Source organism: Schistocerca piceifrons, chromosome 1, assembly GCF_021461385.2.
Source record: "Schistocerca piceifrons isolate TAMUIC-IGC-003096 chromosome 1, iqSchPice1.1, whole genome shotgun sequence".
Lineage (NCBI taxonomy): Eukaryota > Metazoa > Arthropoda > Insecta > Orthoptera > Acrididae > Schistocerca > Schistocerca piceifrons.
The window spans coordinates 232715359-232735731 of NC_060138.1; the positions used below are offsets into that span (position 1 = coordinate 232715359).

Here is a 20373-nt window from a genome sequence, read left to right on the forward strand (position 1 = left end):
GCAAAAACTGACCGTGCCGAATGAAACAAGGGACGTTCACTGGCTGATCCACCAGGAAAACTTATGTGCAAAGAGTATCACTCTAAAAAATGTGATGAGTGTTGTTTTTCGTACAACCAATTATATAAGGAAGCATGGGCTGCAACACAGGCAATTTAAAAGCTTTCTTGAGGATGTAGAAAGCCAGTATGGTAGCCTGCCTTATTACAGCGAGGTCCGCAGGCTTAGTCGTGGCGAATTATTAAATCGATTTTTTTGCCTATTAGATGAGATAAATATGTTCATGGAAATAAATAATATGCATGTTCCTGAATTGAAAGAGCCTTCATGGAAATGTGATCTCGCGTTCTTAGCAGATTTAATTAGCCATCTGAATGCTTTGAACATTTCACTACAAGGTAAAGATCTGCTAATTACTCATTTCATAGATCGAATACGAGCTTTTAAAATGAAATTGACATGTTGGCTGAGTCAGCTGGAAACAGGAAATCTAGCTCATTTTCCTACATTATCATCCATGCAAGATGTTCACAAAGACTGAACGTTATTCACATGCCCTTAAGGAAGAATTTGATCAACACTTTCAAGATCTGACAGCATTAGACAGTGATTTTGATCTGTTCTCCTCTCCATATTCAGCGAATATTGAAGAGATTCGTCCTGAGCTGCAACTAGAAATTATTGACCTGCAGTGTGACAGAGAATACAGAGACAAATTTCAGAACAAGAAAAACTTTTTGGAATTCTACAGAGGCTTCCCTCAGGATAGATTTCCTCGTTTGCACAAACTGGCGGCTACAATAATATCAATGATCGGTTCCATGTATGTTTGTGAACAACTGTTCTCTGCAATGAAATGTAACAAGACGCGCCTGAGAAACGCATTGTCTGATCGAAATTTAAACGGCACGCTGCGCCTTCAATGCACAAGAACAATTACTCGGAACATAGACGCAATTGTAAAGGACAAAAAGTACAAGATAACCGAGAACCCCACACTTCAGTGACACTTTTTATTGTGCAACAGTTCACAAATTAATACGAATGTAGAGGCATACACTAAGCTAATAAAATTATGTGGCGTGTGTACATTCTCCTTTATTTGTTTCATTTGTCGCAGTAATAATTCGTGAGCGATATCCCTGCAGGTGGTCACGGATTTACATTGACTGGCGGCAGCTGATGTGTGCCCCACGTGACTCTCCCCACTCTCCGCTCTGGTCCGGTAGTGGGGATAGCGTGCTTGCGCTGCTCCGTGCTCGCGCCTTGCTGCTCACAGCTTGCTCCGCGAGCACGTATGTTGTGAAGCCCTGTGTTAAGCTATGCAATCAAAGGTGCTTACATCAAGGCACAATGACTCATCATCATTATATTTAAATATTTATTTTTATTTTTCCTGCCATAATGAATCAACAGAAGAATTTACTGAGTTTGAATAGGGCATGATTTTAGGGACTCCGAAAGTTCAGACTTCCCATCAGAGAGATTTTACAGGAGTTATAATCACCCAAATTCACTGTTATCAATAACATTATCAGAAAGAAACATTAAAAAAGCATCAGAGTCAATCATCATTCAGCACTTTGGCAGTGCCACTGAAACTGATCAACATTAACCTCTAAAATATATTGTAGAAATGAATCATCATACATCCTTGTCAACTGCTGCAGATGACCCCCATTTTAGCTGAGGTTTACTCAGAGTTATGCTAACAGTGTCATCACTGGTCTGTGGGCACTGGAAAAGTAGTTTATATAGTGATAATCACATTTTATGACATGCTCAGAAGGGAATGATGGACATGCATGAATCTGGCAGATACCTGGAAAATAGTATTTATCTGCATGTGTTGTGGCAACAGGAGATGGTGTGATGGTGTGTGGCTGTTTCCGTCAATTGGTGAGATTGCAATGTTCTTATTATCTATTTTCTCTATGTATAGTTTCTTAATCATATCAAACATCAGCAAAGATCAATAAAGTGCTATTTTCCACTGTCATGTGGTACTGTATGCTCAGTTATCACATGATAAGATATTCAGTATTTTCATAGAAAAAAAACAATGTAATCAGTTACGTTAAAATGTAAATATTTGTGTGAAATTGTACCAAAATTAGTATTATCATTAAGTCACCAGTTTTGTAAGTTTCCTTCAGTGTTTGCCTTGACTGGTCAAACAGCATAAATGTTAATTTCTCTTTACTGCCAGCAAACATCCCATTTTTCCCCAGTTGCTATCCAACCTCACAATTCCCTCCTATGCCACTTCTCACTCTTATTTGCCAATTTTCATACACTGCCTGGCAGAAAATGTGAAGTACCTACAAGAAGGAAAGGAAACAAAATAAAACTTCCTGGGTTGAGGTAGCATGTAATTACAAAATCAAGTCAAATTTACAAAGAAAATGACATTGTGAGCCCACTTATCAGTGTGGCATTGCAAACATGCTGGCATAGATGCCTGTAATGATTCTGGTTGTCAGGGTGTGATAAAGTCGTCATTTTGTCTCCTGAGGTAAGATGGCCTGCAACTGTTGTAACAGGTCCTTCATGATATTCTGGATACTGCCACTGGTATGGAGCAGATGTCTGAATTGGTCCCACATATGTTTTACAGGGACAGATATGTAAATATTGCTGGCCATGGGAGTAGTCCAACATGATGCAGATAGTTCATAGACAAACATGCTACATTGAAAAACAGCACCACAATATTGTCACATGAGAGGTAGCACATGAGGATGCAGGATGCCCCTGACATACTGTTGTACTGTCAGGTTCGCTCAATGACTACCAGCAATGACCTGAAGTTATAACTGATGGCTCCCCACACAATGACGCCAGGAGTAACACTGCTGTGAGTCTCCAAAAAATTGGAATTTTTGCCACACTCACTCATGACGATGATCATCCAGGATAATGCAGAACCATGATTCATTACTGACACCATTCATCAGCAGTGCATGCTTCCCAGTCATTGCACCATTCCAAATGCAGCCATTATGTTGTGTTAATGGCAGACTACACCTGGGACAGTATTTAACTTGTCTGTCTGTTGCTAGTCTCTGGCGATTGGTGTGGGATGACACAGAATGTTGCAGGGAATCTATTGTTTTTAGATGGCAGGTGCAGATGTGAAGGAGTTATGATGTGCTCAGTGTACAAACTGGCAATCCTCCCTTGTGGCAGTCAGACATGGTTGATACAAACCTTGACAACACGTATGCATTCCCTCGTATTCTGATGCAGACCAATGTTGAGCCGCTGTCACATTCAAATGCCCCAAAAAACTGGATACTTACACACTTCAACCAGCTATTGAAATGGAGACCCACAATGAGGGCCTCTCCAAACTCTTAGGTTGATGTGTGATGAAGCAAGCTGGGATCTTTTCACTCCCTCTCCTGTTTTGCCATCTGCCTCCTTAAATTCATTTTATTTTCATTTTTGCCTAATTACCATTAACATATGTCAGCATTTTCATAAAAGAGAAATGTTGGCACTCAGTTTTAAAGAATATAGCACCAGGTCTAATTATGGGCTTAGTTTTGTGTATGTAATTAACTGCTAATTTATTTTGACTGTATACGTGTACAAAGTTACATAGATACTTGACTACGTCTTGTGGATGCTTCACATCTTTTGTCAGGCAGTGTATTTTTTTTTTTTAATCTGCATTTTATGATTTCTTTCAAGTTTCAAGGTTCATTTTCAATAACCATTTTTGTGCAATGTCTGTTGTCTGAACCTCACTTCTCAGTTTACAGTAACTTCTAATCCTTTCCAGGACCTTATGCCTCCACCCCATATTTACACATGAGCCATATGGGCCTGGGGCAAGGACGGAAAATTTTTGATCAAAAACATTTAAGTGGGGAAAAAATAAACAAAAAAATAGGCAGTGATAGTTGCAGGAATTCTTATTAGCGGGAGGAAAATCATAGGTAGACGATAGACCAAAGGAGATGTGCACATAATTCAACTGGCAGCACTGCCTTTTGTGATATTTTTATGTGGCTAGGAATGGACATATCAGATGTACAAACAGAAGCTTTGATGTAGCGGTATCAGTGTAGTGCTTTTCGCGTGCGCGTGTTTGCATATTCCCCCTGTTTTATTAATATGGTGAAGATCTGATACAAATTAAACATCAATGTGGATGGTAGGAAAAGTCTCAGTGGTGCAAGCTATGGCAAATTAGTTGAACAAAAGAGGAGGAGGGAAAAGGAAGTGTTAAATCAAACACATGGTTGTACATGATTTTCATTAACAAAGGACTAGATCCTACAGCTTTAAATTCTTCCTCTTCTGCGGCCCTGAAACCTAAAAATCATTCACAGTGCAGCAGCAGTTGTGGTGAAAGTTTGACATTAATGAATCTGAAATTGATAAACAATGTACGAACAATTGCACAGCAAGTGAACCAGAGATAGGCCTAGGGGAAGTTTGCTCAGACTTTACAGTAGATGAAATCTCTTCTTTTGGGAAATCAGTGAAAAAACACAAGGCTACATAGTACAAAATGGAATTAATCAGAATGGAAACTGTGATTTTGTAAAGTCAGAGTGAGCATATCTTTTATTTGAAAGGAAATTGTGGAATGGAGACATCATACAACACAATTACTTGATTTACTCTTCCTGTCAGGGGTAATTTTATTGCCCTCATGTAAACGGTTTGGGGATTCATCCCAGTTTGGCACAGGTGGCTTTAGAGTTTGGAAACACACTAAAGTAGTAAAACATTGGAGAAACGTGCAACAGAGGGTAGTGGCTATAGTGAAAAAACTTTGTTCAAGAGGACTGCCATTTCATGGAGATTAAGAACAGTTCGGTACCTTAACAAATGGCAATTATATATGTTTACAGCTGATAGGTGAATGTGATCAATTCTTAGCTGGTATATATAAAATTATTATGAGGAAGACTGTTGCAGAAGAGATAGTTGATGCAAATATTACTGCGTTATTGTGTATCACACTGATCAGTTAAGTTTCACTATACAATATGTGAATAAAGATGGCATACCACAGGAGCAGTTCATAAAGTTTTTTGAGAAATGCTGGGCATATCAAGAAAGAATGGACAAATACAGTATTTAAGTTTCCCAGCTCCCAAGGATCAGACACAAGCAATTTCTATGGCCAAAGTGGTGACAGTGCTGCAGATATGGTGGGAATCTACTTTGGGCTGCAAGCCCAAATCAAGTCATTCCATCCCTTGGCATTTTTAATTCCTTGCTCCAACTATTCCCCGAATTTGGTATGATCTCATGGAGGCACACACAGTGAAATGTCTACAACATTTTTTGACCTGCTACAAACTATTTAAAATTTTTTTACAGCATCTATAGTCAGTTTTTGAAGATGGAAACTCGAGTTTAAAGTCTCGCTGCATTACAAGGTGGTTAGCTTGAAAAGATGGCTGCAAAAGCATAAATGCTAATTGGGATGCAGTCAATAAAGCTCTCAAGTGAACTTCCGAAGAGAAAAGTGAAAAAACTGTGAATTGGGATGCAGTCAATAAAGCTCTCAAGTGAACTTCCGAAGAGAAAAGTGAAAAAACTGTGATTACATCAGAAGCAAAAAAAAAAAAAAAATATATTGCAAAAGCTTAACTCCAAATATATTGCATTCATGGCTACAATGTGGAGGAGTATTTTGGAAAGTTTTAATGCAGTGAGTACAACGCTAAGGTCAAAAGCAGTTGACATACCTGGAGTAGTGAAGCTTTACACTTCACTTCTAACTTTCACAGACGAAATGTCTTTTGATGTGTACAAAAAGTTGTGGGAATGAAAATGGGAGCTTACAAAAAAAACTTGTTCAAGTCAATGAAACTAAAGAAAACCATGATGAAATGCAAGAACTTCTTTCATGACTCCGACTCTGGGTCGGAAAATGAAACTTTGGTTTGAAAATCTGATAGTGACATACTGAAGACCAATTAATTAATTATATTGGACAATTATCCACAGAGCTCAATAAGCATCTTGGTGTCAACAGAAAGTTTTCTGAAAAGTTCTCATTCTTATCCAGTTTGATGAAAATGGACCCCGGTGAAGTGTAAAATGCTGGAAAACAGTGGCAGCATGTTTATTCAGAGAATTAGAGGAGTCTTTTGGGACAGAATGTGTCCATCTCAAAAGCTTCCTTTTGAGTTTGGATATGAGAATGATCCATCTTTGCCTGCCTTAAATAAAATCCTAAGAGAGAAATCTGTGGCATTATCCAAAAATCAGCATCACTCTTCACATTTATTAGAGCACACCAACAACGAACTGCTCTGCTGAATGATCCTTCTCAGTTCTTGGAAGGAAAAAGAGCTACTTGCACGCTTCTCCAAGTAAGGAGTGTTTGAATCAACTGGCAATAGAAAATGATCTGACTGAAAATAGATTTTGAGTTTTTTTTGCAAATAACACGGCAAGAAGAAAGCCACTGAACTACTAACATTCTTTGTTGCTATATTAATCGTTTTTGAGTTACCCTTTGTGTGTGTGTGTGTGTGTGTGTGGTTACACTAGCATATGTCTGTCATATCCAATCTGAATTTTGGACATGCTGCAACCAATCATTTTACTCTGAACTCAAGGTTAGGACCGTAATTCCGTACAATATTTTCTTTTTTCAAAGATTTCTTCTTTAAATAATATATATCTATTTTAAATTCCCTCTTTACAATTTCGCTGCCGCCCCCCCCCCCCCCCCCCGCTTTTCTTTCTTTCTTTTTTTTTTTTTTTTTTTTTTTTTTTTTTTTTTTTTTTTTTTTTTTTTTGAATTGCCTAAGTTAGAAGTTAGTTGTTTCGGGGTGGGGGCAAAAAACGATTATTGAGCTCATAGGCATTAACTTTACCTAAATAGAGGGTTGCCTCAGTTGTCTAGGAGTATAACATAAAGGATCTACCTAAAAGCTTCTGAAACTAACCATTAAATAGCTCTCTGTTTGTGTGATTTCTGCACCAATAGCTCCTAGTTCAGCAGTAAAGAAACATTTCTTGTTGCTACACATCAAAACAGCTGCCTTTTAAATTAGTAAAAAAAAGGACTAGGCAAGTCTAAACTTCACTTCTCTTGCAAGAGGATTACTGGCTCTCCAAATGTCACATACCGAGTCTTGGCTGCCAACATTTTGCGGATTCAAAATCAGGAGAATGAAGCTCAAATTCTTGTGATGTTTGGTCATAAGTTGCCGTTGTCCTGCAAGAACCGCAGATCTCTTCAGTTGCCACACATCCAGAAATCTGTACAGAAAAATGTTCGCACAGTTATAATTATAGGCTTGATAATGGGAAATGTGGGGGTGGGGGGACTTATAAAAACAAAGAAAACAAGACTGCCCATGTCACTAAGAAATTATTTGTCATGGTATATAAGTGTACAACTCTTTTATGATATTAAACTGAAGCAGCATCCTTACAGCATATTTTAAGTTTCAACTTTATGTTATTCCTGGATGGAAATAAAACTCTGTTCACAAAAAATAACTTGCGTGAAACACAAATTGTTTCATTCACACATTATGTCCCACAAATAGTAGATGTAGGTGGACAGATGGATTTCAGGTTCCTAGATTTCTGAAGAAATGGTGTAAGGCACTAAGGTTAATAACTGTAAACCTCATACCATTGAGTCTAATCCATTTGTACAAGAAGCAGTTCACTACGTTTTTTGTTTCAAATACATAACTGTTGGTGACTTGATTGGTGGAGACTAGCTGTGAATGTATAACTAATGACTCCTTACTGAATGCGTCAGGGACAGTGACTTGTGTTGTCCAGTGTTTCTATTTGAAGACTAGCATAGGGAATTTTCACTGAGTTATTTACAAAACATTACAAAACAGCTTCATAACATATTTGATAATAACAAAAAAGGCAGAAACTGAAGGCAATACCTGTATCCATTTAGAAATCATATTTCGTTTAACTATTAGCTGCATATGAAAGTGGCATTAATATTGGGGTATTATTTTAATGAGTGGATTTTTTTACGTGCACAAATTTATCTTGGGTCTTCTAATACAGTTCATAAAGATTATTCCAGAAACAAATACTTATACTTTGAATACTCTATCAGCTAACATATATTTTCCATTAATAAAATACTTTTTAGCTACAATATGCTAATACTGGATTTTTAAAGGTTTTACATACTAAAATTTGCACTGTCTTACGTTCCTCAATAGAACAACATTTTTGATCAGTTTTATTACCTAAACTACAAAATTTTGAAAGAAGGTAAAGTGATGGTTAGATTTAAGTAAAACAGGGATTTAAAATAAGGTATATTAATCCTGAATTAGGTACTTATTAGCAGTTTGAAAGTTTGTGTGCATATGGTTTTACTGTTCCTTAAATGTTGAATATTTCCTTTAGTAAGATGACTAAGTTACAGTTTAAATAATAAATAAATAAACGTGGGACTAGGGCCTCCCGTCGGGTAGACCATTCGCCAGGTGCAAGACTTTTGATTTGACGCCACTTCGGCGATGGGGATGAAATGATTTTGATTAGGACAACACAACACCCAGTCCCTGAGTAGAGAAAATCTCTGACCCAGCTGGGAATCAAACCCGGGCCCTTAGGATTGACATTCTGTCGCACTGACCACTCAGCTACCGGGGGCGGACGACAGTTTAAATAATATGGAATAGAAAAACACATCTCATTAAAGAATTCTGACATTTCATGTAAATACAGCTCACACATTAGGTAAGAAAAAGAAAGAAAAAATCATATTTGTTATCACAAATACATCAGAGCAAGTGAAGCTATTCCTCATTGATGTGTTTCAATATGGTAGGCATTGTACCACATTGTTAATTAATAATGAAGATATAATCATAGAAAGTACCCTGACAGTTAATATGATGGGCTCAAAGATTTTTTTATTATGTTCTGAAATGTAATGAACACAATGAGTAATAAACTATTTGATACTATCTGCATTTTTCAAATTTAATGCATTGCCTTTCTGGGAATATGCCGTGTGCTAGTTGGTAGAGAGTTAACATATTCGAATGTATATATAAAGTTATTTACTTTTAAGCAGTTGAGCCATGATCTTGCTCTTTCAGCTGTTCATCCTGTGTAGTATAATAATTAAGTTGCATGAACGTTGTCTTGGCACTGAAGCAACAACAACTTTATTCACTGGTTAAAATTAGACAATATTGTAAGGCTCTCTCACTGCAGTGAATGTGAATAGATGTCCTTGTGAGAAATGCTCTCTTTGTGTGTTTGTGTGTGACTAGAATGATTGATAATTCTCTGTGTGTGGAGTGGACATAAAAACATAAAATTATCAACAGGCCTAAGAATAAACAGAAACATAGAGAATATAACAGAAACACAATGTCCATGGCAGCTGATGGGAAAACTATTTTTCACAAGGAGAAGTTTTTAAACACATGCATCACAACAGCCACACACACACACACACACACACACACACACACACACACACAGCACTGATAGCCGCAGTTGCTACAACAGCCTCCTTGGCAGAAGCAGAGTGCCATCCAGGTAACACACCAGGAAATGGACATGTTGATCAGACCCCATGCTGTGCTGGTCCCTTGCTAATGATGTTGTGGCTGGTGCTGGTGTAGGAGCTGCTGTTTCTAGAGTCTGCTGGGTGAGGCTGTGTCCATGAAATATCAGCAGGGGACAGCCCTGTTTCACTCAGTCAGTAGAGAATGTGGCATATGTCCTTTTGACTGAAATGTCTAGTGTACAGTTTCCTCTCGAGGATTTGGTGCAGCCCAGTATATGGTGGCTGAAGGGTTGGTTTGAAGCCATTGGTATGCAGAATTGCATGTGAATATGGTGCTCAGATTGCTATGGAAGAATGTGAAAGCTGTTCCGTGTCTGGACAGTTGCAGAGGTCAGACCTTGACATGCGATCTCTCATAAATCTGACAAAGATGTCTGGATCAGGCAGAGTGGTCACATCTATGAATTTGCTAGGTAGTTGCACTGTCTCTCCATGTACCATTTCTATGGAGGAGGCATCTACATTGATTTTGCAGGTGTTTTGCAATCCAAGCAAAACCATTAGAAGAGTAGAATGAGATTTTCACTCTGCAGCGGAGTGTGCGCTGATATGAAACTTCCTGGCAGATTAAAACTGTGAGCCCGACCGAGACTCGAACTCGGGACCTTTGCCTTTCGCGGGCAAGTGCTCTACCACTGAGCTACCGAAGCACGACTCACGCCCGGTACTCACAGCTTTACTTCTGCCAGTACCTCGTCTCCTACCTTCCAAACTTTACAGAAGCTCTCCTGCGAACATTGCAGGACTAGCACACCTGAAAGAAAGGATATTGCGGAGACATGGCTTAGCCACAGCCTGGGGGATGTTTCCAGAATGAGATTTTCACTCTGCAGCGGAGTGTGCGCTGATATGAAACTTCCTGGCAGAGCACTTGCCAGCGAAAGGCAAAGGTCCCGAGTTCAAGTCTCGGTCGGGCTCACAGTTTTAATCTGCCAGGAAGTTTCATTAGAAGAGTATCTGTCCTTCTGGTTCTGTCGCACTTCAGTGCTGCTTTGAGAGACTGGTGCCAACACTCAGTCATCCAACTGATGACCAGATGAGAGCTTATTGTAATATGATGACTTGTACTGCAGTATGTTGGGAGCTTGGCAAATAGATCCAACTATATCTGTTTTCTCTACGATGTGGACTAGGCAACTAAATCCTGATGCTCAGCTGAGCACAAAGGAGTATGCCAATGTATCTGCCAAGATACTGTGTTGTGAAATGGTTGATCATAATTAGCAGATAGGATTAACTGTTTGAAGGAGGCAACAGTTCCTCACAGTCTATGCATGAAACATATGGTAGTGTCTGGGAAGTCACCAACTGGTGCATGTAGGTGACAACAGACCTTGCTGCACTGGCTCTGGATGCAGTACCTTGGCCACTCATGGCAGTTTTTTGTAATTCCTCTCAACACAAAATGATCCAAGATTAGGCACATTGTTAGTTGTGCACCAGGGTGGCACAGGTTGTGGAAGGACTCAAACACACTTCTTCCAAAATAGCACAGTAGATAGGGACGAGGTACTGCCTTGGCCACGTTGCAATTATAGCTTGGCATTGGTTCCCGGAACATTAATTAATCATAGGTGCAACAAAGACGTCACTTTCTGAAACAGATCTTGTAGTTCTCAGCCCCTAAACTGCACTTCAGCGAGCTCAACATATTTTTTTATAATGGAACTGCTGCACAGGAGAGGCAGTTTACAACTACATTCTTAATTCCATATTTATGTCGAATACCTGCTGAGCTGTGCAATGTGCAATCAGCTGGTTATGTTGTCTGAGTGAACAATTGATGATGTTCTGCCAGAAGGCGTACATTAACAGCTTGTGCTCCATACAGTTGGTAAATTCTCGGTGTTCCACTCAAGGACAGAGTACTTACTCACCTTGTATATCACTAGTAACTTGTGGTCATACAGACTATTTTTGTTGTAACATCGAACAGTATGCATGAGAGAAATGGCCAGAGGTTGCCACATACTATTGTTTCATTATTGCAACACTTTGCCCTCTGCTGTCGGGCCTGCAGCCACAACCAACACTAATGTTGTATTCAGTTCCAGGTGAGCTAGTAACACAGCATTTGCTTGATCTTATTCAGTGTGGTATTCATGCAGTTTGTCCATGAAATTGCTGTGTTTCTGTTACATTTAGAACCTGCAAGCGCAGCATACAAGGATTCTTGTATTTCCACCACACATGACAGGTGGCAGTGGTAAAAACTGAACATTCTGAGAAAACACCATAATTCTTTGACTTTGGTCAGCCAAGAAATCTGGAGGATGGCTTCCACTTTGTGAGGTAGCAGTAAAGAGGCTGATGGAGAAATGCATTTTTCAAGGAAGTCCACTTGCGGTCAACAGAAGACACATCTTGCTGTGTTTAGTACTGCACTACATTCGTTTAGCCATCTGAATACCCCTACAAGGTTTTGCAGATGCTGTTCCGACAAGACTGAGAATACCAGTATGTCATCTAAGTAGGCAAAAGAGGACAGGTCTTGCAACACAGAACTGATGAACCTCTGCCAAGTTCTGGAGCATTCCAGAAGCCAAACATCATGACCTGGCTCTCAAATAGGCCAAACAGGGTTATTATGGCTATGTTTGGAATGTCTTCTTCAGTGACTGTAGCCCATGGTGTTGTTGACCAGTCATGCCTTTGTTATGTCAGGTGGCAGGTTGTAGTATAAGAGGAAGTCTTTCATATAATTGGCTCCACAATGTCTACAATTAGAGCATTGACCAAAAACAAATCAAACTGCTGCATGCCATATGTTGCTATGAAGGAATTGTTGGTGGCAGTCAGGTAGACTATTGTTGGCAGGCTACAGTGGTATATCATGGCTCATGGGTAGCCGCACAGATTGGAACCTATGTCCATTAAATATTTCCAAACTTTTCATTGGTCGCTCATGAATAGGCACTGTGACATAGATCGTCAGTCAGAAGAGGCACCTATGTCTGACTGCCACTGCAGGCCGCAGTGGCCGAGCGGTTCTAGGTGCTTAGGTCTGGAACCGTGCGACCGCTATGGTTGCAGGTTTGAATCCTGCCTTGGGCATGGATGTGTGTGATGTCCTTAGGTTAGTTAGGTTTAAGTAGTTCTAAGCTCTAGGGAACTGATGACCTCAGATGTTAAGTCGAATAGTGCTCGGAGCCATTTGAGCCATGTCTGACTGCCACCAGTATTTGGGTATGTGCAGAGCACAGAACAGTGACACACCTGTTTCCCAAATCTGCTGTGATACCAACAGATCCCCTGTCGTTGTTCGGTTGCTGGTGCAGAAGAGTGAGCCGATGGTCTGCTATGTGAGCATCTTTGGAAACTTAGTCAGGCACAATCACTACTAGCATCACAGCAAGACAATAATTGACTGAATTGCTGGGTCAGTAAGTTCACTTTAACTGACAGTGCATCATACTTGGCATGCACACAGCTGTCAACTTGCCCGTGCACTGTGCATTTCCCATGCTGATGGGTGTAGGCGGTATCACATCTTGTACTTTATCCACAAGGTTTGCCACTGCATCCAAAGACATACCTGACTGCGATGCTATTATCACCTTGATGGGAGATGGCAAACGGCTACTCCATATAATCCATAGCAGTTTGTCCATAATCATATCAGGGTTGATCTTACTCTGGAGGTGCAGCAAGTACTGTGATGGTCTGCGATCCCTAATGTCCTCTTGTGATAGAGACGTTCGTCTTGTGAAGCCAATAACCTTCTGTTTTACTCTGCCTTCAGCCAGTTAGATAAATAGCTATCAGATGGCATGGCAATTACATCCTACACCTCAGTAATGTGCTGGTGGTTGAGCTGACTTACAACCAACGCAAGCTTCATTTCATCAGCAGTTATTCCAAGTAGAACAAGCTGGCTTCAACTTGTGTGAACTTGGGGGCCAGATTCCCAGATTGTGAGGCCAGAAAAGTGGAAGTCACACTGCGAGTCTTGACACTGAAGTGTCATCTCACATATCATACTCTATAGTATCACGTCCAATTCGTGCGTTACGCAGACGTATCATGTCAGGGTCTTCACTTTAGCCATTGAGCCATGATCTTGCTCGTCTGGCTGGTAATCCTGCGAGATGTTATAATTAAATTGCATGAACAACATCTTGGTTATGTAGCAACAACAACTTTATGCACTGGTCGACATTAAATAATACAGTGAGACCCTCTGAGCACAGCAAAGGTGAATAGATGTCTTTGCGAGGAGAGAATGGAACTTCTCTGTTTATGTGTAGCTAGAATGACACACACTTTAACTGTTCTCCATAGCATGGAGCATACATAAAGAACAAAAATTTTTACAGGCCTACGAATAAACAGAAACATAGAGAATATATTAGAAACACAACACCTCTGGCAGCTGGCACAAAAACTGTTTATCACAGCATGAAGTTTGTACACATATGCGACACAACACATGCACAACACACTGCACAAATACACTCCTGGAAATTGAAATAAGAACACCGTGAATTCATTGTCCCAGGAAGGGGAAACTTAATTGACACATTCCTGGGGTCAGATACATCACATGATCACACTGACAGAACCACAGGCACATAGACACAGGCAACAGAGCATGCACAATGTCGGCACTAGTACAGTGTATATCCACCTTTCGCAGCAATACAGGCTGCTATTCTCCCATGGAGACGATCGTAGAGATGCTGGATGTAGTCCTGTGGAACGGCTTGCCATGCCATTTCCACCTGGCGCCTCAGTTGGACCAGCGTTCGTGCTGGACGTGCAGACCGCGTGAGACGACGCTTCATCCAGTCCCAAACATGCTCAATGGGGGACAGATCCGGAGATCTTGCTGGCCAGGGTAGTTGACTTACACCTTCTAGAGCACGTTGGGTGGCACGGGATACATGCGGACGTGCATTGTCCTGTTGGAACAGCAAGTTCCCTTGCCGGTCTAGGAATGGTAGAACGATGGGTTCGATGACGGTTTGGATGTACCGTGCACTATTCAGTGTCCCCTCGACGATCACCAGTGGTGTACGGCCAGTGTAGGAGATCGCTCTCCACACCATGATGCCGGGTGTTGGCCCTATGTGCCTCGGTCGTATGCAGTCCTGATTGTGGCGCTCACCTGCACGGCGCCAAACACGCATACGACCATCATTGGCACCAAGGCAGAAGTGACTCTCATCGCTGAAGACGACACGTCTCCATTTGTCCCTCCATTCACGCCTGTCGCGACACCACTGGAGGCGGGCTGCACGATGTTGGGGCGTGAGCGGAAGACGGCCTAACGGTGTGCAGGACCGTAGCCCAGCTTCCTGGAGACGGTTGCGAATGGTCCTCGCCGATACCCCAGGAGCAACAGTGTCCCTAATTTGCTGGGAAGTGGCGGTGCGGTCCCCTACGGCACTGCGTAGGATCCTACGGTCTTGGCGTGCATCCGTGCGTCGCTGCGGTCCGGTCCCAGGTCGACGGGCACGTGCACCTTCCGCCGACCACTGGCGACAACATCGATGTACTGTGGAGACCTCACGCCCCACGTGTTGAGCAATTCGGCGGTACGTCCACCCGGCCTCCCGCATGCCCACTACACGCCCTCGCTCAAAGTCCGTCAACTGCACATACGGTTCACGTCCACGCTGTCGCGGCATGCTACCAGTGTTAAAGACTGCGATGGAGCTCCGTATGCCACGGCAAACTGGCTGACACTGACGGCGGCGGTGCACAAATGCTGCGCAGCTAGCGCCATTCGACGGCCAACACCGCGGTTCCTGGTGTGTCCGCTGTGCCGTGCGTGTGATCATTGCTTGTACAGCCCTCTCGCAGTGTCCGGAGCAAGTATGGTGGGTCTGACACACCGGTGTCAATGTGTTCTTTTTTCCATTTCCAGGAGTGTAGTACTGACAGCAGCGGTTGCCACAACTTCATTTGCATTGGAAAATATAATTTTACAATTTATGTTTGTCCATTGCTAACACATTTACATTGTGTACTTCATTGTTTAGTGTAACACAAGTCTCTGAATTTCATACAAAAAAATATTCTTATTTAGCAAAACCATATTGTACGTGAACAAAACTTAATAAAAAATTATTGAATATGTGTGGACGAGGGTTGAATCCATTACAAGCAGAAAATTTTGCATAACAAATGTATGGCTAGTTCAATGCAGAAATTATAAACTTATGTCACAAGATGTAAATTTCACAAAAGGCTATAATGTTACTGATCATTGGTGGAAATACTGAACACATCATCATGGGATAGAGTTTGTAAAATTGTTATTTTAAAACTATTTTCGTACACTTACATGCATTGTGATTTGTAATGATTTCATTTTACTGTTTAGAAAATACAAATATACATGTTGCAGAGGCTATGGGGTCTTTTGTTGCTCACGTTTTTGTCATGTTTGGTCACTATGCAACTAAGTGGGTTGTATTTGATCTTTCAATTTATGTGGAAAAAGTGAAATTAAAATGTTTTTAACTAAGTGCAACACCTTGGACCTCTTGTTTATGTTAACAATGGTAAGTATTGATTTAAACTTGCAGTTAGAAGTATTTCACTTTCCTTTTTTGTCAACTGAATGTGGTGCTGTGATATAACTTTTAACTGAACATAAACCATCAGCAGTGTGGTTTGATGCATAAAAAGTTCTCGGTTTACTTGCCGCGTCAAATTTAGATAACATCCCAAGCTTTCGATGACTACCTCCGTCATCTTCGTCAGGGGTAAAACTGACTGTTGTGGACCGGTGAGGCTTCCGCTTTTATAAGCAGTGGACGGCTTCTCATTGGCTGGATTACGTCACGGTGAAAACGGCGCGTACCAAGGTGGCGGCCTCTATATCCATAGATTTTCTTTGCGCACTTTATCCAGCGTTGCTTGCAGCGCCATCCATCGCAGCAGGTGGAGAACTGCGAGGAATGTGAGAAGTCTCCCTCTGCGCTCTTTCTTTATCAATTGCGCTCTTCCATGCATTGCTGAGTGCATAACCGGAGTCTTTGTTGAAGTTATTTTCACAGAGTCTAATTTTAACTGCTTCCCTGATGACAGAGTCCCAATAGTTTGAAGCGTGAGCAAGTACTCTTGTTTCATCGAATAAAATCTTATGTTTATTTAGCAAACTGTGCTCAGCCACCGTCAATTTTTCTAGATACCTGTTTTTCAGGTGACGCTGATGTTCCACACAGCGATCGGCAACAGTTCTTATAGACTGGCCCACATAATTTTTGCCACACTCGCAAGGAATGCTGTAAATTCCCAGTACTCTCAGGCTGAGATTATCTTTCAGGGGTCGCAACATCTCCTTAATCTTCCTGGGTGGCCGGAAGACCGGTCTGATTCCCTGCTGGCTCAGGACTCTGCCAATCTTGCTGGTCGTTGCATCGCAGAATGGTAGCCGCGCGATGTGTTGGTCCTCTTCATCTGCTCGAACAGCGCCATTCCTAGGTTTCTTCGCCAGAGTAGATCTGATATCACGATCGGGATATCCATTTTTTCTGAATACCGTTGTCAGATGGTTAATCTCGGAGCCGAGGTGATTCTTGTTCGAAATAGTCCTTGCTCTGTGTACCAAGGTATTCAGCATAGCTCTCTTCTGAGCTGGGTGGTGAAAACTACGCGCATTTAGATATAAATCTGGATGCGTCGGTTTTCTGTACACAGAATGTCCGAGACGTCCATCTGATTTTCGTTCCACCAGCACATCTAAGAAGGGTAACTTCCCATCTTTCTCCACCTCCACTGTAAATCGTATGTTCTGATGTATATCATTCAAGTGATCAACAAACTGCTGCAGTGCCTCATTGCCATGTGGCCAGATTAAAAATGTATCGTCAACGTACAACTGAAAAAGCAGGATGGACATAAGGGAGCACTGTTCAACGCTCGTTCTTCGAAATCCTCCATGAAGAAGTTAGCTATGCCTGGTGACAGTGGCGAACCCACGGCTGTTCCGTCAGTCATTTCATAATATTTTCCACCATACAAAAAATAGGTGGTTGTCAAAGTGTGTCGAAATAACTTCAGTATTTCAGGAGAGAAATGAGCAGCCAACAGTTTTAACGTATCTTCCACTGGTACCTTTGTAAACAAAGAGACCACATCTAGGCTGATCATGATGTCATTCGGACCTATCCTCATCTGCTTTATGATGTCGACAAACATTTTTGAGTTATTAATATGATGGCTACAGTGGCCGACTATCGGTGCTAATAATTTGGTTAAGTATTTTGCCAACCGATATGTAGGAGACCCAATAGCACTAAGAAGAAATAGTTACTTCGTGCAAGGTCAGTACAGTATGGGGGATGTTCAAAAAGTTACCAATGAAGAACTTGAAAATCTCCTTGGTTTTGGCAGTGGTGTGAGGCATGCATTGTCATGGAGGAGACAACAGTTTCCCGTGTTGTCAGTTTTGGATCACATGTCTCTATGTGGTTAGAATTACATAGTATATGTCAAAGGATGCCTTTTTCATCCTGAAAAAATGATAGCCATCATTTTTCAATTTGACAATGTGATTGCTTAAATTTTTGTGGTTTGGGTGAACTTGAAGGGTGACTGTTGTTGTTGTGTCAATTCTGTGCTGGCATACAATATCCACATCTCGTCACCCGAAACAGTGTGGGGAAAAAAAAAAGAACCACCTCCATCTTGTGTATGAGTATAATGCTCCAGAAACTGTCATGCACTATGCATTCTCTGCTCTTTGTGCTGATTACTCAGCATTTTTGGAATTCACCCTGCACACAGTTCGTGATATCCATGCTGTTCAATGACAGTCCTGTAAACTGAAGTTGGAGCAACATTTTGGAATCCATTAGCCTGACCACTAATTGTCAGTTCCTGATTACATTTCAGTTTTTGATTCACTTGATCAACACTGTCACTGATCCAACTATTGGGCCTGCCACTCAACTGTTTGCCATGAACATTTGTGCAGCCAATATGAAATTCTTGATACAATTTTCGGATTTGTTTGTCCCTCATTATTTCAGGCCTATGCATTAGGCATAGCTCATGATAGATTTCAGCACCTGAAGATTCTTTTGCCAGCAGAAATCTAATTATACCACACACTTCACAATTTGTATGCTCAACAATTGTCTTGGCCATTGTGCTGCTCTCACTGACTGGCAAATGTTTACTGAGTTAAACCAACACTGCAGTAGTTTCCTAAAGAGTCACTAGATAGCACTGTATGCATGAAACTTCATTCAAGCCTACCATCAGTTAAATACTGGTCACCAGGCTTTAGTTTTGGAATATGCCTGATACTTATTTTTTATTATTTAACGTATGGGAAGGGAGCAGTAAAGTAATGCTGGACAGGATATGTTAAACAAAAATAAAAGTAACATCAGATGGGCCCCAGAAAGTATAATAAGACCACTAATGTTTTGAATATACAAAAACAATTTATCAGGTGGAGTAAGTAGCCCTGTCAGATTAATCACTGACAATGCTATTATCTACAGGAAAGTATTTTAAGGACATTTAGAATTATTTGAGCATAATTTCTTTTCAGCATAATGAATGGCAGCTCTAATTAAGTGTGAATAAATCCAAGCCACCATCAAAAAAGAAAATAAGAAGAAAAAGAACATAGTATGATTAGTAGTACACTTCAGGAACCCACACATAATTTAAATATTTAACAGCAGTACTACGAAACAATATGAAACGAAATGAATGTGTGAAATGAGTAGACAGGAAGACAAATGAACGATTTATTTTTGTTGAAAGGTTCTTTGGAAAGTGCAGTACATGTGTACAGGACAGTACTTACTGGATGCTACTGTGACAAATTCTCGAGTACTGTTCCTGCATTTTGGGAGTCATTATCACTAAGTGTGGCACAGACATTGAGCAAAATCAGAAACACCCTACTAAGATCATAACATGTCAGTATAGCAATTCCCAAAGATAATAGAGATGCTCAGAGACTCAAATGGGATTTTTTTAAGGGATAAGAAACACTGCTCTCATGAAACCCCATTGAATAAATTTAGAGAACCAGTAGTCAAGGATGACTGTACAACATTTCTGTTGCCACCCATACACATCTTACCTATGGGTCACAAAAGTAAAATAAGAGAGATAAGAGCATGTAAGGAGGCATACAGACATTCATCTTTTCCCTTGCTCAATATGTGAACTGAACTGGACAGAAAATCAATAATATTGCACAAGTGCTCTACATTGTTCACATTTCTAGAACTGTGTAACATACCTTAACTCTGTTTTCACCAAATGAATTATGATAAAGTCTTCACTAAACAATGTGTAGTCTCTTGTCACTTACAGAGATATTGATATCAACTTCACTCTGTGAAATGTAGCTGTAGTAATTTCTGCTACTAGTACTGTAATTGTAAAAGAGACAAATTCATTGGCATTTCACTCTTCAAAATCTGCCCACTAATTTCACAATAATTACCACACTCCAAAGTTAGACTGGAAAATTCAGGATGGAGTGTAACAATATTATGAACGATATAGCAGAGATGCTGAGTCACAAATAGGCACAACAAAAAGACTGTTGGAAGTGAGCTTTTGGCCAACAAGGCCTTTACCAAAGTAGACAATGTGTGTGTACACACACACACACACACACACACACACACACACACACACACACACACAAATATGCAACTCACACATACACACACGAACATAGTCTCAGTGTGTGTGTTCTCAATTTTTGTGCTTGTTGGCCAAAAACTCGACTTCTGACAGTCTTTTTGTTGTGCCTATCTGTGGCTCAGCATCTCCACTGCATGATGAGTAGCAACTATCCTTTTCATAATATTGTTATATTCCAAACTTAC

The 20373-nt window shown here is 40.8% G+C and overlaps 1 protein-coding gene across 4 annotated transcripts in view; it reads right to left on the minus strand.

Moving 5' to 3' along the window:
• The window catches only part of LOC124786282 (peroxisomal acyl-coenzyme A oxidase 3-like), an 86392-nt gene that overhangs the window by 50772 nt on the left and 15247 nt on the right, over positions 1-20373 (minus strand). For all 4 annotated transcript variants that reach the window (XM_047254249.1, XM_047254251.1, XM_047254250.1 and 1 more), the window contains one exon: positions 7110-7242. In XM_047254249.1, coding sequence (XP_047110205.1) covers positions 7110-7242 — 133 coding nt within the window. The remainder of the gene's footprint in view (positions 1-7109; positions 7243-20373) is intronic.